Raw genomic sequence first — 17,324 nt, forward strand, 5'->3', positions numbered from 1 at the left:
AGATAGTTATGAGCAAACACACAATTCAGTTCATAAAAATATTATATTTAGATAAATCAGAACAGATGATTTATTTCTTGGCATAAGACCATACAATTAATTTCACGAGAGATTGCTAATATTCCCAAAATCTCATAACACAGTCTCACATATACATTCTTTGCTTAATATATTACTTTTAAACTGTACAAAACAGTTACTACAGACTCGAGTACGTTTTACATTCCTGGATATTATCTTGTACACTTTTTTTGCCATTATTTGAAAAAAAATATGATTACTATATCTTTATAAAATTCTAAATCAATCATTTATGTAATAGTTTCGAAGGTAGATAAGTTGTTTAAGCTACAATAGGAGTATGTAGCAATGTTGGGTAAAATGTAATTGAAATCAGAATTACAAAAACCTTTTAATTACTATAATTAAAAATTGAAAAATTAAAATTATATATTAGTCTTATGTAATAATATATTTATACTACATTTAGTTTACATGTGATTATAATTTTTTTTCTGCAATTTCAAATTAGGGTAACTTGTAAGTTCTTGTAAATGTAACTGCAATTACATTTTGCCCAACACTGGTATGTAGATGCATTAATCTTACTCGTTTAAGAAATAATCGTAATATTTCAATTTTTGCTGAAATACGAGATCTAAAAAGTGGTATACATTTATTAATAAGAGTTAATGTGTGCTATTAATATAATAAAACACAACCATAAATAGAAAGATTTCCTATTAAGCCGATAATGCATCAATCGTAATTTCAAAATTTTCATATAATAATATTAACAAAATTTTCACTCGTAAAAACAATTATCTTATTTACCATGTCATTTCCTTCTTAGAAATAGAAATAACGTGTTCGGTTATTTACTATTTATAACATACAAATATGTCAACTTTTCTAAAAGTAATAATTTGCAAGTTGGAATGCCTATTTTAAATAAAATGAATCAAATATCAGTCATTCGACGTTTGATTGAATTATAAAATATTTAATGAAATATAATATAGAAATAAAAAAATTTAACATCGGCATTAAAAATAGATATTGCCTTCTGGCATATTAATGCTTAAATGAATATTTAATTAGGATAGTGATAGTTATACGAAGTAATTAGTCATGTGTTAATAATTACAATCGCGTCAATCTTACAACATTAATGCATAGAGGATAAAGATAACACTCTGCTCTTAGCTTAGATTTACAAAGGTACAGTATTTAGTAGGGCACCTGTTATTAATTAAAGTGGAATATACTTTACTGCAGGAGCTAAGGTTTAATAGCTCTTCACCACTTTTATTAAGCTTATTTGTACTGATCTATTTAGAAGGGCTGCATTGAAAAGTTCCAGTACTTTAGAAATAAAAAATATTTAGGTTTATTTAATGCAAAAGTTTATACAATTGAAATGGAAATAATTTCTTTTTGAAAGCTATTAATGATAAAAATTATACTAGTTTATCTGTATTATTTACATTATTCATATACAGACTAAAAATCAGATATTAGTTTCATAAAAATTTTAATCTCATTAATAAGTTGGGTACGGAAATTTACAGCAAGCCCAAGTTTTTTTTTATTACTAATATAGCATTACTAGGTAAAACACCACTACTACACACAATTTGAGCATTGTACCATCACTATGGTACTTCGAATAAGTATGGCGAAAGCTTGAAATTTATACAGACAATCATACATAGTTGTTTATTATGCGTTAAATAGATTCTCATATAATCTTTAAACATTTGTATTTCTTACCTTAACACTTCATTGCAGAACAGAGATTATCTGAATTGTTTATTCTGACGGTATTTTTATTATACGACTGACCGCTACTGAGATTTGCATTATTGCTAAAGAGGTCTGTTTATATATATATATATATATATATATATATTACTTGTTGTTTTTCATGTATAGATCTCTTTAGTGTAACATTGATATATTTATATAAAACTTCACTCACAGGTAGCACATTCGCGCCCTCAACTCCTTATCAAAGACCTTTAGTGTATGATTAAGCCTTCGGAAATTTGAAGAAATATCGCACAAATCGAATTTTCACGAGGTAATTTTGGTCATGTCGGTCATAATTTCGAATAACTAAGAATAATAATTAAATTACATAATGCAATTAGGGTATATTCTTCGTGTATAATATTGGTATTCATAATAAAAACTTTAATTTAACATAATAAGGTACTTTGAGAAGAATTGATTATCGCAATTTTCCCATTGACATCCATTTTTTTCTGCAGATGACTGAAATGCGCAAAATAATTATTCTAAATTGCACTATAGGCTTCTGAAATGATTTGTAACTCCAATTTTTTATGAAAAAAATGTTGAATTTAATATTGTGGTTTTTCGTAGTACGCATAACATTAAAAACTCTCATCAAGTAGATAACAATAACCAACAACTAACAATCGTAGGCATTCACGCAAAAATAGAAATATATTTAATAATGTATAATAATATTATCATAATTTATGCTATGAAAGTAAGTATGATGATTTTCTTAATAATACGAGAGTACTAAAAAAAATCATTTTAATGACTGGAGCTGAAAGATGTCGGAAGGATATAATTCAGAAGTAATTTTATTAAAAAGGTATCAACTGCTTCATAAAAAAGAACAATATGAAACACAAATATAAGTTGATATAGCCATACCAAAATAGTCGTGCAGTAATATTAAAAGGAATCCGGTTTGCAATACTGGTATCTACTTTCATTAAAAGTAAAATGATTTATAAATGAAATAACAGAAAAATTATAAAATTATACTACAACAGAATCATCAATATTAATTTAGATTAAAATCTTAGAGCTGCAATAAAATGTATAAGTAAATACCAATGCATTATTTTGTTTGGTCACCTGACAGTGCATTTACTTTTCAATCCGTTCAGCTCAAATCATATGCTACATGATTTTGTAAATTTCTAATAACAGGACCAGGTTTGTATCTTAATCCTGTCCTTTATAATTCTTACACTTGTAGGCTAAAAGTAGAGTCATGAATCACGCAAACTCCAAAAACTTACAGAATTCTCAAACTTCTTTATGCTCTACAAATTTAGCAATAACATTTTCATTAGAAAAAAACAACAACAAAAAAAACACGCACACACGCACAAATTTTCCATGATCATCAACACTTCAAACTAGTGAGAAATGGAAAAAGCAAAGAATTATGTGTTGAAAAGGTGAGTTTACATTATAAAAAGCTCCTTCGCATTAGATTGCTTAAAAAGAGAAACAAATAGTTATTAACAAAAATTTTAAAGACTCTAATAATAATTGATGCAATGTATAAAGAAATTTTAACATCGTTAAAAAAGCACTGATACATCCACTCGTCTGTAATAAGAAGCTAATGGTTACCATTTCATTGCTACATAAAAAATACTTGCTTCATAAAGAGAACTCTAATGTATCTGATCAATTATTAATTAATAAGTTTCATTTCCCTACCCTCTAAAATACAAAATAATAAATTATCGTAATGTATATGGACAAAACTGTGTATTGGTGGAAATATGTATACCTATTTGTAAAAGGTAGCTTTTCCAATTAACGATCCGAATCGAGGCAGAGTTGGAATGTACGAATATTCAAATAGCACGAAAGCAAATTATATTGCCAACTTAAATTTTCTCGAGTATCGAAATTCAGCATGATCGAGGTTACAGGTATTAAAAAGCATAAAGACAAGCTAAAATGTCAAATTCATTGATCGATATCACTTCTATCAATAGTAAACCTTTCGAATTAATTTGCGTGAAACATGTTAATCTATTAAATGTTGTTATTTAAAATTACACGAGATGTTGTTCAAATCAAACATGCGGACTGAATAAACATGCTAATAATTTAATAAAAATAACATTTCGAGTTATCTTATAATGGTCCAACGTATATAAAGGATATTTATAGAAAAGCTGACAATTTTCTTAAAATTTTCGATCATCAAAGCATCGAAGAAACTTGTTGCTAAAAAGGCCTCCACTGTCATTTAATTGCCACGAATTTTCCGACACTCTCTCGATACGAATTTGACAAGATCGATGCCCTTGCACAGGTCACAATTCCTGCTGACCACCGATAAAACATAAATAGTTATAATTACTAATGAATAAAAATAATAGTAATAATAATAATATAATAATATAAGGTGAGAACAAAGAAGTAAGTAAGTTCACCTCGCTCGATTTGAATACCTTATAATAGGTGCGTCAGTACGAATAAGGATGACGGTTAGATCTCGAGTGTTATCGGTTAATTTTATGAGTTTCTAGCTGGATTTATAGGTCGGTGTGCCCCAGAACGCGGCACACCCCCTGTTCCTAAGGATCTGACGGCGTTTCTAGCATTTCCATAAGACCATCGTCGTCTATCTGTGCATCACCGATGAGTTTGAAGAAGAATAAGTGCTCGAGACACTTGAGTCCGATAGAACGTAGGGAGGGCAGACGAAGCAATAGTTTGGCGAATCTTCCAGGTTCGTCGGGCCTTGAAACACGAGTGTACTCTTCCAGTGCAGCGTATACTTTCTCTCGCAACAATCCTACTTCTTGAGTGGATTTTAATCCTCGTACATCAGGGTTGAACAGAATGATAGACCTGCAAATAAAGAATGCATTGTTATAAAAGTCCTCTAGTTTTGCTCGTACGCTTTATATGTGTAAAAACACCAATCTCAGTACTGACCTGAGACAACCCAGCTCGGTTTTGTCCATTTTCATTTCGCGCATCTTTGAGACTAATTCGGAGAGGACTCGATCGAATATCGTGCCGACACCAGCCTGTTGCGCCGAATTCCTGTGCACTGTGAATCCAGTAGCCAAGATTATGCCATCCTTAATGTCAATAGAACGATGAGAGAATGCAGCTATCAATAATTCGTTCCAACCAGCCCTTAGCAAATGCACCTGATCTTCCAATGGCAATGAGGTAAAGTGCGGGATGTGTTTTGCCCACTCGACCAATTGGTACAGCTGCTTATTCGTGGCATTGCAAAAAGTTAATGTGGCACCCTGTAAGACATAAAACATACTACATTAACTCTATTGCTAAGCTCTCTCTCTCTACCATGCTTGTATCGTTATTCAGCTTAACTACGTCATTAGAAAATTAATCAAAATGTAAGGATACTTGGAAATAACTCTTGTTTCACGGTACAGAGTTTCCTTATTAGCTATCATATTAAAATATACAGGATTTCTGAATACAGCGTTACCTCAACTGACCCTGATATTTGTAAGGTTTAGGGAAAGTCTTGTGTAACGAAAATTACATGGTGCACAAGAGATATTTATATACGATGATAATAATTTTTCTTCGAGTGTATAAACGTCTGAGAAATGTCAAGGTCATCATAGTTTGTTCAAACGGAGTCGTGTAAATTATGACTACATGTATTCTTGCAGACACTTTAGCTAGTATCAATTATATTTGTCATTATATATTTAAATCCTGGTCTCTCCTTAGGAGCCTCATTTTATCGCAGGCTCCTCTTTGCAAAGAACGCCTTAAAAGTTTACCTCGTAATTTCCTTGATGCTCCAGTTTACACTCGACTCGTTTCTCAGCTTCCAAGATGCGCTCGATCGGCATGTCAGCATGTAAACTGCTCGTACTTTCAACCTCGCTCTGATCCCTTTCCTTCGTGCGCTGTCGTTCCTCCTGAACGGCTTCCCTCTTCATCCCCATTGTCAAGCATTTCTGGTATCGGCAGTATTGGCATCGGTTTCGCTGCCTTTTGTCAATGATACAAGACTTTTCCTCGCGACACGCGTACGATAAATCCTTGCGGACGGTTCTTTTGAAGAAACCCTTGCATCCTTCGCAGCTGAAAACGTGAATTTTACAAGATATTAGTTTTTTGCATCAGGAAAATACGGAAGAAGCTACGACATTTTATTTTCGCCTTGAGCCAACGATTGTTTATAGGTATATATTGTTTGTTGTAATAGTTCAACGCACACACATACACGTACAGATGTACTATATATGAATATCACGTTTGTAGGTGTTCTAAGAGGTGCATTTATAGAAAAGAGGCAACGGTCCTGAGATCTTTCCGAAGTTCGCATAGCTCGCAATCGTCAGCGATAGGTGTGAGTCATGCGAGGCCAGGGTCGTTCTTTTTAATTTTGGAACACCTCCAAGAGTCGCGACGAAGCCAGGAAAGCAACGACATTCCACGTAGAATTTATTTTCGCAGCTTTTCTCACTCCCTTACTCTCACGCGCCAAACAATTTTAATCCCTCTACATCTCCACGCATATATATATATATATATATATATATATATATATATATCGTTGAAAAATGCGCGGCCAGGCGGACAGAAAATCTAAATGCAAGAAAAATCGCAAGTAGTCACAGTCGACCATTATTCAAACTTGCAATTACATCCACATTTTATAATTTTACCACTGATTTTCAAGGTGATTAGTAATGTTCTTTCTTTTTTAATAATAACTTCAAAATTCATCTTTGTCTCATTAATTCTCATTTCTTTTCATCGTTCATTTTATAATCGATGGATAAGTTTATAATTTACGCGAATTGGTGAGTGAAAATCTAACGGTAAACATATATGTATTGCAAAGTTCACCGAATGAAGTATTTAAAAGAGAAAATACAGAATGCAAATAAATGTATATAGATAAATAGTTTGTATGCAAAATATATGTAGGAAGAACAAACCAGCTCGCTACTTTCTACATGATAAATCCTACTTGGCTTGATAGAATAACGATAAACGAGAGGTTAACCCCATTGATTTTGCTAGACATCAGAATATCTAAGAAATTTTCAAGACGTAGCATCAACGGCGTTTTATCGATCAATACTGTTCCTCGGATAAATTATGCGAAGAAAAGCGAGTGAATTATCACTGCATTAATGCCAACACACTGGAATATCATAAATATCAATAAACCTGAATTGTAAACAGCACAGTTTCCCTCGAAAATTTTTCAATCCACTTAAACTCGCACTCTATATAGTGTATTACATTACCCCCGCCCTCCGTAGGCGAACAAAACATCAACTTGAAAAAATTGTATTTTCGGCAATGAAACATTTTATTGACGATACGATATACGTGACTTTGCATTAAGCTAAAATAATCATGGAATTAGATAAATGATTATGCATTCTTTGATAATATTAACGTTCGTTAAAATTTACTGCAGCGTTTAATGCATCAATCGTTCTTAATTCTCGTCGAAAATGTTTCAATTGAAAATCAAGTTGGTCCAACGTGGGAAATATTAATTTAAGGAAATGTATATATGTATATGTTTTGTAATTAAATACTTTATTATCGATACGTGACTTTGCACCGGGCTAAAATTATCATGGAATTAGGTAAATGATTATGGATTCTGATAATATTAACATTGATTATAATTTACTCTAACGTTTAATGCATTAACCATACGTGGCAGGGAGGAAAATAGCAGTGGACGTGACGAGTGCATTCGAAATGTCAACGGATTTGCAGTTGAAATATAAACAACAGGCACATTCATAAGTTAGTATTATAATTATAGTTCTTGGGAATGTCAGTGATTGCGCGGACGTTTAAATGCATCGAATGGTTTCGCGTTGTGCGGTACATAAACATTCGCGGGAAGGTCTTTTGCTCGCTGGCTAAGCTAATAAAACATCGCACACGTGACACAACTTCCGAGCTACCACCAGCAGCGTGTGACAGTCCTTTGATCTTGACGAGTTTCTGCGATAGACGAATATTCTTCACTGGAGACAACATGCGCAACTCGCCTTTAAAACAGCATTCATTCTAAATTTCATCAGCGTAGACCGCACAGGGCAAATTTTGCACGAGGAAACTCTCAGTCGAGCGCAACTCGATACTTGAGCTTTTCGTATATAGGGTTTCTTTCGAAATAAATGATCCCTGCCTTACGGATGCGAAATCCTTCATTTTAATTTCTGTCTACATTTAAAATTGTTCTCGCGCGGAATGACATGTTTATTATTGCTATGAAGGAAGATGCGGATCGCGTTGGGCACGCGATGCATGAAATTTTACTTCAACAGTCTGTGTGTGCATGTGTAAAGAACATTTTGTTAAGTAACGAGTGATGTAGGTATAAAGAAATGCGCGAGATAAGAACATTCGTTTGGTTCTAGCTTGATGCTTCATGGACATCTTTCATTCCAGAGAGATCACAGGCACGTTTTTAGGATGAATGTTGCAAGGAATGAGCGCTATATTATACGCGTTTGAAAATAGCAATTTTAACAAGTTAGTAGATAGCGTTTTGGAATGCTCTTGAGATAAGTTGTGAGAATATATATATATAGCAAAAAATAAAGATTTCTATTTTAAAAAATTAAGAGGAACTGATGTGTCCTTGAAATAATTTTCAAGGACGAATTCTTTCTTATTATATCGAATCACTCGCCTTTAAGCCCCATAACTGTTATCTATAGACCCTAATTCAAAAACTGTTTAACTTCATAGGAATTTTCATTTGAAAATTAAATGGAGCACCTTGTACATAGCATTCGAAAGAAGGAAACGCTCTTGAAAGTCTGAAATCATTGAAAATCAGTAAAGAAGAAAGAAACGTGCAATTAATTTCTCTATAAAAAGTTGGGGAGCATGTAATTATTTTTTGTTTGTTTTTTGTTTCATTAAGTATAGATAATAACTGTTGAGGCACAAGTAGAAAAATGCATTACTGCAAAAGGCGTAGAGTGAAAGATCAGTGAGCTTTGGTAGATCTAATTATCGTATTGAAAAATATCCTCTCGTGACGCGAGTAACCGGTGCAGTACCACGGATATAAAGTTCCACGCATGTATGTATGTAATGACGGCTAGGTAGCCAGGCACGCTTAATTTTCTAAAGAATTATATAGTGTAGTAGCAAACAGGAAGAAGAGAAAGAAAAGTGGGAGCAGTGGAGGGCAGACAATTACCCTGCCAAGCTTAACTAATTTCACTTCCAGCTCGACTATATTCGCAAAACAGTTAATTGGAGTTTCCAATAATTATCTTGAGGAACGATGCAAACCAAATCGTACAAAGACAAAAGCCTCGATTAAACAGTCGCTCGTCAGGAGAACTTATGCTCCTCCTTATTGGTAAAGAAAATAAAATATTATTATTAATACACACTAAGGTGGAACACCTTCAAAAGATCCTGTATACGTCATTAATTTTGTATAACCGCAATTTTCATAAAACTCCATTTAATTGCAGTTTCCTGAAATAATTATCTCGAAGAAATGACCCAAACTAAATTGTAACACTACACCATCTTGATTAATTGAATATTTACGAGGAGCCTTGTACTTGTTCCAAGAAAAAAGTTGTAATTTTTATATATCAAGTACTTTAAAATAAATATCTTATGTATACTATTAGTTTTGAATGATTAAAATCGAGTAATTTCAAAAGAGAAGAAAATCAATCATATATCACTGATAAGGACGTTAGGAAAAAGAATTGCATCCATAAAACAATTGTCGAGTGAATAATTATACAAATTTGAATTGTTTGCCATTATTCAAGTTCAAAGACAGCGAAGAGTTTATTGTTAAAAATAATACGAACATTTAGGAGATCGCGGAGTGTGTTATAAAAGCCTTGATATGAGGCTGATTGCTTAATTGGTAGCCACTAATAGAAAAAAAGATCTATAGGAGTGTTATATATATATATATATAATATATAGTAGTTATGTTTTCCTTACAGGAACTACGGGTGGGTAGCCGTTTTAACCTCGTAAGTCTGCTCGACAAGTCCAAGGTTGCGAGCTCTGATGTAACACAGCTATGCGGATCACCGATAGATTCTTAGAGATCGGAAAGGGAAGGGAAGGGAAGGGAGAATTGCAGTGGAGCTCATGAGGGAGTGGGCGACAGTAATCTGCATTTGCTACACGTGCTTCATCATCGTCTTACGCTCCGGATAAGACCAACGAGAAACGTGAAAAAATGCAATCGAACCAAAGACAAAAGTGCGATTATATGCTTTATCACACTCATCACGCTATTCCTGCGTTTCATCTTAAACAATTATAGCAACTACGTGTCAAAGCTTCAGATATTTCATATTTCTTGCTTTGATGTAACTTAGCACGAACCAAGCTGTTTCTCTTTCAAAACAATATTATTCCAACAGAGACAATTTTTGCAACATTGTTTAATATTGTAAATAAGCATAAAAAACGATTTATGAAAACAAGCATAGTTTCTATAGTTAGAATATAATAAAATTACAACTGAACGTGGTTTTAAATTTTAAACTAAGTACATTCTGAACAAAGTAGAACAGCTACCACTACACTGTAAGTGCGTTTCCAAAATATTTGAATCGATTGGAAGGTATCGATGTGAATGTCGGCAAACAGTATTATATAAATTGTTGTATTTTACATGGTATACGATATAGTACAGTTATTAGTTTAATTGCAGTAGACTAGATTTTTATGTAGTCCTTCTAACAACGATAACATTGATATCAGTTCTGATTGAACATTTCTGTGCCTAGTACACAAAGCTTTCCTTTAAATTGGGCCTCAGGCCCAAAAATTATACTCAATGAAGACAATAAATACAGTAGATTAGCTATAACTTAAACTATCAATATTGCTCATATATCACTAATGCAAGCAACAATATGACGAATGCAATCGATCTGCACCATCTTCCTAGAGAAGGGAAGACGTCAGTGCTACTTTTAAACTACCAATACATATTTCATTTTCACGTAGGCGTCAGCTCCATTTAAACTTGTGGCCCCGGGCCATTTTCGTCAAGCTAACTAATAATGTATATATGTATATATAGTGCATGTGTTAGTCGTGCTGCAGAAAGACAACAAGGAAAGAAATTGCATAAATTTCTGCTTGCATTTCTTCATCGTTGCATTAACGATGACCCGTTTGAATTAGCGAAACATTTGAAAGATACAAGTTTTAATTGGATAAGTTCTCCAGGGAATATACTGGGAATGTAATATTCCTGTTCCAGCAGATTTTCACAGGTCTGTTGCTTATTCCATGTGGGTGAATCCAATACAAAACTGATATACCGAGAAACTTTGACCAAGGATTTAGCACACATCGTGCTGCTGGCTATATTGCCAAAAGTGACCAAGTCAAAAATAATAGTTTGGTGCTCGCTACACTCGAAGATTAAATTCTCGACTCTGAATAAAGTTTATATACAACTCTAATGGTGCAAGACAGAACACGAGATGATTCACTGTGGTAATTGAAAATAAAAGTGTATAGATGTAAGTTTTAGTGGTTTATGGTCGTAGTAACTGAAAACCACAGAAATATATATATATATATATATATATATATATATATATATTTTGGTAATATAATTGTGATGTAACTGAGACCTTCTAATGTATTTATATTATTTGCGAGCTTATACGATACTTCAGTGAATCCTATTATTCTCCACTTCCTAATTGGACGTAGTTACGCAAAAACCCACAATTTTGTGAAAATGAGCATCAAACGTTGCAGTATAGGATCCAAAATATTATATTTCCATAATAAACTTGCAAAAAATAGCCCAATTAACAAAATGCGAAAGAAATTTATTACTTAATTCTGATTTATTTATTTTTATTAAAAAGATTTATTTGACTCATCAATGATAGATATAGTGCTAAAGTGCAAAAATTTAAATTATAGGTCAGTTACTCTTAGCACAACTACGTCCAATTTCACTACCTTTCAGAATCTCAAGGTATACGCCTATGAAGCACCTATACACGTTTGCAGATTTGATAATGGACGTGGATCAAGTGGAACGGACCACGATAAGCAAAGACACGTTATACCTTCCTATTGCGTTCCAGATTATATCAGGAGTATTTTCTTGTTCACTTGAAAATGTTCACAAGAGTTTTGCAACTTTGTAATCTGTCAAGATACTCGAGCGATAAGAGCGTAGGCACACTAATCTTTAAAATCAACGAAACATTTTTTACACATGTAATTTATCTTAAAGTAAGAAACGTAGGAGAGCAAGCTCTGTAAACAAGATGATTATTTGGAGCAGTCCAACGACTCAATTGCATAAATGAATAGTCTAAACTTACGCGTAATTCTGATGGTTAAGTGATGAATCGCTTCGAGGAGGAAAAATCTGACGATTTAATTGACCGAGAGCAAGAGATGCGGACAGTAATTCATATAAATCGAATTATTATTATAAAAAAATAGTTCACATATTTAACTCGAAAACCAAAAGCGGTTCAATCTTAGAACCAACTGCAACCTGTGGCAGTGACACAGGGTACAATTCGAAAAGAAAAATCTAATGATTGAGTGGAGTGAAAAAACACAAGATGGAGGAATCGATAAATTGGATGAATCGTGGTATAAAAATGGTGGAGCCGCCTGATTTCTCCGTGGCGTTTATAAATTAGCATGAAATATCCAAGGTAACGTGACTGGGGAGATTAGCCCGAGGAGGCATTGCAACTGCAGCAGAGATAAGGAGTAAGTTGATCCGGGCTACGTGATTTTCGTGGCTTTCGGGCGAACCGAAGCGCGAGCTAGCGGATCTCGGGTTTCCTCGTCGAGTCGACGCATGGTTCGACGACATTTTTATTATTCCAACTGCCACGGTTCGTCGCACTTTAGTTATGTAAACGCACTCGGCATTCATACAATGTTTTTTCATGTGCACGCGAATAACCGAAGGAAGACGGAGCGAAGAGGGGGGGGGGGGGGGGGGGGAGGTGGAAGAGCGTCTCAAATTATTAGTCGTCTTTTGCCAGAGAGGGGGTCAAAGTTCATTGCCGGTGCAAAATAATCCACGACGAGGAAAATGGCAACTGCTAACGACACACTCCGAAGCATATATACCTACGCACACATGCACAGGCATCACGTGGAACGATGCAGCTATATCCGGATATCTCGTATATACATATATATGTGCACGCTGGGCCCTCTGGCTATTTATCTCTCGACATATAATAAAATCATTATCGAGAATAATTTCAAGGTCGCGAAATCCGGTTTTGCCCGTGCATGCACCACCACCCGATGCTCTTGTCACCTTTAATACAATCTTCCACCAACTTTTTCCCATTTACCACTGCAATATTTTATCAAATTGCAGTGGCGTTACATAAATTGTGCGGTTGAGAAAGGATATTCCCTTTCGTGGCTTCAACCTTCTTGCTGTTACTTCAGCAAATCACTGCTTATTCCGTCAAGATGACAGAGACAAGCTAACGTGTTTGTCCCTCGATATTCGATCTCTTGACGTGAAAATTCTCAAAACTACTCCTACGCTCTTCTTCGATCCATTTTAAATGTCATTACGATTACAAAATCGTTCTTACCAACTCTACAAATAACAACATAAAGGTTGCCTTTGTAATTCTATGTAAAATATATCTGAATTGTTGCAAAATACCCTTTTCAAGCTGATTTTTATTTACCTCCACAAATGGCTTGTTTAGAAAAATTTATGTTTTCTAGAATTACAGGGATAAACCAATTTTTACGTTTTAGCTCTGGTAATGATTCATTCTGTACAAGGAGTGAGGAGGCAGTTGACACACCTTAGAGATATACACAGACACAAGTATGAATGTAAATAATATATTTATTTTACTATCTTAATTATATTATGAAAGATCTCTATTGTTTCAATAGGTTCTTTTCAAAACCGATTTTTATTTGCACCGAAAGAGGTGTTAAGGTAAAAGTTGGTTATTCTTAAGAATCACGTGGATAAATGAATTTTTACGTTCGCCAGCTCTGGAAGGGTGCTTTCCTCACTTTGCAGTTATACATTGGACATTCGACAATTTCCCGACCAGACTTTGCCACTGTGACATATTTATACGACAATCTATTTTTAATCTCTCATCGGTGGTTATCGAAAAGCAACTTTTTGCCACTTGAGAAGCGACACAATTTAAATTTTAATCGATCAGCGCAATTACTTGGCAAATAGTGGACTGTCGTCGGCTCTTTATATGCAAATTTCCCTACGATAAAAGCATCAATCGAGACTTTTTGATATTCCACGCTGCCCTCGTCACGCCGCATCAGTGCACATACACACTCGCGCATAACCAGTACGACATCTTCAACTGTTTTTATATTGGTGCGATGCGGACCTTTTATCTCGCAGCCATCTTATTGGTCGAAGGTAGCCGGAACCAATCCTCAATCTTCTTTATTAAACTGTAAAATTACTGAATTTCTTTATCGGCTTTTTCTTCGCGCGTTAAAGCAATTACGAAGCGAAGCCTTGAACCATTCTTTTCAATGCTGAAATGAATAACAGCCTTGCTTAGCGTATAAAGTCTCGCCTTCGTATTCATAAAAGCATTTCACGCAGGACGATAACATCTTCATCGTGCAATTGTTTTTAGCTGTGCCATGTAAATTCTAGAATCACGCGGATTCAACGATAAATCTTTTCTGTGATTCCCTTTTGAGGACGCAAATCCTCGCAGTTTTAGTATTTTTACGTAACTGCGCACGAGTTTCGCGTGGATACTGCTCGACCTATCGTTGGAAGCTTCTTTCGGATAGCGCAATGAGTCGAAGTGAAATTTTCCTCTCGGTATGTACTCTCCACACTTTAAAATCACACGAATGCAACGATAGATCTTTTCTCTGCATCCTTTTAAAGAAATAACTCTTCTCCCTTTTATTTCTCCGTAGAGCTTCGGGACGCTAGTCGACAAATCGTTGTAAGGTTCACCGAGATGGATGATGCAGTTCAATGATGAGAGTTAAAGTGAGTTTTTCGTGGGATCGAGGCATAGATCCATGTAAATTCTAGAATCACGTAAATACAACGATAGATCTTTTCTCTGCATCCTTTTAAAGAAATAACTCTTCCCCCTTTTATTTCTCCGTAGAACTTCGGGACACTGGTCAACAAATCGTTATGTCGAGGTTCACCGAGATAGATGATGCAGCGGAATGATGAGAATTAAAATGAGTTTTTCGTGCGACCGAGATATCGATCAGTGCCAGGTGAATATTTAATAGGGAAAACGCCGGGAAAAGGGAATAAAAATGGTCATGGAAGTCACGAGGAGTGATCACAGAGTTTTGTGCCTCGGTCGTCGGCAAAAAGGTCATCGAGATACTAATTTTTTGTACAGCCATTTTAGTATGCCACAAGTTCTACAAAAAATATAGAAACACAGGGATGAGTAGCATAATACTTTAAGATAGAATTTACCTGTAGACTCCGTAATGCTTCCCACTGGCTCGATCGCCGCAGATGGAGCAGAGGTGTTTGCTTCCGGAGAGAGGATGGTTCGGAGGGTAGGGGGATCCTGCTCCAGTTTTACTCTGGCCCCCGGGCGAGGTACTCATGAGGTTGCTGTGACAACTAACGTTGAAGGACCTTAACCGTGGACAAGAGAAAAGCAAAGAAAAATAAAATCTCTGTTATCGTACGTGACGTCACGCTTCTTTTCCTGTTTTCCCAATTATTTTGCTCCTTTGCTCTCTAATCCAATTCGCACTTTAACCCTCCGTCTTTTTCTCCCTCTTCTCGGGCACGAGCATAAACTTTAAGCGAGAATCTCTGAAATAATTTTTAATCATCGAACCATAATGTACAATGATTCAAATGAATTAAACAAGTTTTCAGTCTTTTTTTTTTCTTAAATAATTTTAACATTGCAAAGTTAATGAGAGCAAAATTTTTGAAGAAGGTTTATAATGCATTTGAAATTTGTACAAACGGAGGGTTAACTATCGGCTCGTGGCGGATCACGTTACGATAACGATTTTAATATGCGAACGAAAAACAGCTGATTGTATGTATATATTTTGAGTAATTTCTTTCAAGCGCAACGAAGCAAAATTTTCAAATAAAAAAGGAACATCGGTAGACTGAATTAAAACAATGAGATTTAGGAATACTTACCCTGGACTATTGGGACCAGAGGGACTAAAGTTGCCAGGATTAATAAGGCTAGCCGTATCAGGTTTCATATCCAAAGGACTTTGCGGTCCGACCGAAGACATTGACATATTGCTATTGTCCAGACTTAACCCTGAAACATAAAGAACATAATTATGAATATATATATTTACTCTACTCGTATCAAGTTTCTCCTGATTTGCCACGCAATTCGCTGTATAATCTTTTCGTTGCATATTTCAAGCAAGATTTAAAAAAACCCAGGTTTTTTTTAAATAAACGAATTAAACGTTCCAGCATCATTCATTTTTTATGAGAAAAAACATGGTAGATTAATCGACCACTGAGGAGCTTTGGAGCAAAACCGAATAAATCCATTTTTATGAAAATTTGTATCAGTGAGAGTTATCGGTGAATTTTTTAAAATACAGTCATCAGCAATGAATGTTTCACCTACAGAAATCCCTATCACTTTCTGTATAGCCATTCATAATTGCGTTTTATTTAAATAAATTGTTTAAGTATGCGTTATTTGAAATAAAACTATATGTGTGTTACAATTTGGTATATATATATATATATATATATATATTCGAGTAGAGGAGCAGAAAAGGAAGATTGAGAAAATATAGGAGGGGATCGAGCATTCGTTACTCCAACTGTACACCGCGTAAACCGAGCAATTTTTAGCAGAGCAAAAACGGGAATAAATAAACTTTAATAATTTGCTTTGCTAAAAAAAATACTGGATTTAAATGGTTACGCTCGAAAGCTCCTGAATTCCACGTAGCATCAATCGGTGATGAATAATAAAATAATAAATATGATCGATTTGATGTGGCGAATCGAGTGATCTACAATTCGCTATCAGGGTATGGCTCATCGTTCATTGGTCGGAGGAACAAGCGAACGAGCGAGCGTTAAAGAAAGTTCCGAGGCAAATAGCCTCAAGGTCAGAAGGATGCACAGTCGATTGAAAGAGGGGATTAGTTGTATATCGCGACACCATGTCATACGATGCGACGTGATACTGAGCAAAAACTTGCAATACGCTATGCGAAAGTACGAATATTCCAATTATCGAATTTCAAACATCCATAAAGACTATGATCTATCATATCCTTTATCTTCGTGTTTATCATTTATATTTTACTAAATTGATATTATATTTAAAAGTTTCGTATTTAATTTATAACAAGAAAAATTTGTTTGTGTAAAATTGATAAATATTCAAATAATGCTGGTGCATTGACAGGAATCACTTTAACCTTCAGCCATTGTTGCAAATGGTGGAATCTTTAAAGAAGCGTAAAAATGTTGTTAGGCACTGCTTGGATTGGATGGAATGTTTCGTGTGTTATTACTAGCGACACGT

The 17,324-nt window shown here is 34.7% G+C and overlaps 1 protein-coding gene across 1 annotated transcript in view; it reads right to left on the reverse strand.

The window, feature by feature from the left end:
- Positions 1-28: 28 nt before the first annotated feature.
- usp (ultraspiracle) overlaps positions 29-17,324 on the reverse strand; it is a 41,998-nt gene continuing 24,702 nt past the window's right edge. Inside the window, exons 3-7 of the mRNA XM_066730228.1 lie at positions 15,953-16,082; positions 15,257-15,424; positions 5,565-5,871; positions 4,732-5,057; positions 29-4,644 (exon numbers count right to left, since the gene is read on the reverse strand). Coding sequence (XP_066586325.1) covers positions 4,368-4,644; positions 4,732-5,057; positions 5,565-5,871; positions 15,257-15,424; positions 15,953-16,082 — 1,208 coding nt within the window. The 3' untranslated portion in view covers positions 29-4,367. The remainder of the gene's footprint in view (positions 4,645-4,731; positions 5,058-5,564; positions 5,872-15,256; positions 15,425-15,952; positions 16,083-17,324) is intronic.

This window comes from Prorops nasuta, unplaced genomic scaffold (genome assembly GCF_024137725.1).
Source record: "Prorops nasuta isolate Cenicafe-Biocafe unplaced genomic scaffold, Cenicafe_Pnas_1.2 PNAS00008, whole genome shotgun sequence".
NCBI classification, from domain to species: Eukaryota; Metazoa; Arthropoda; class Insecta; order Hymenoptera; family Bethylidae; genus Prorops; species Prorops nasuta.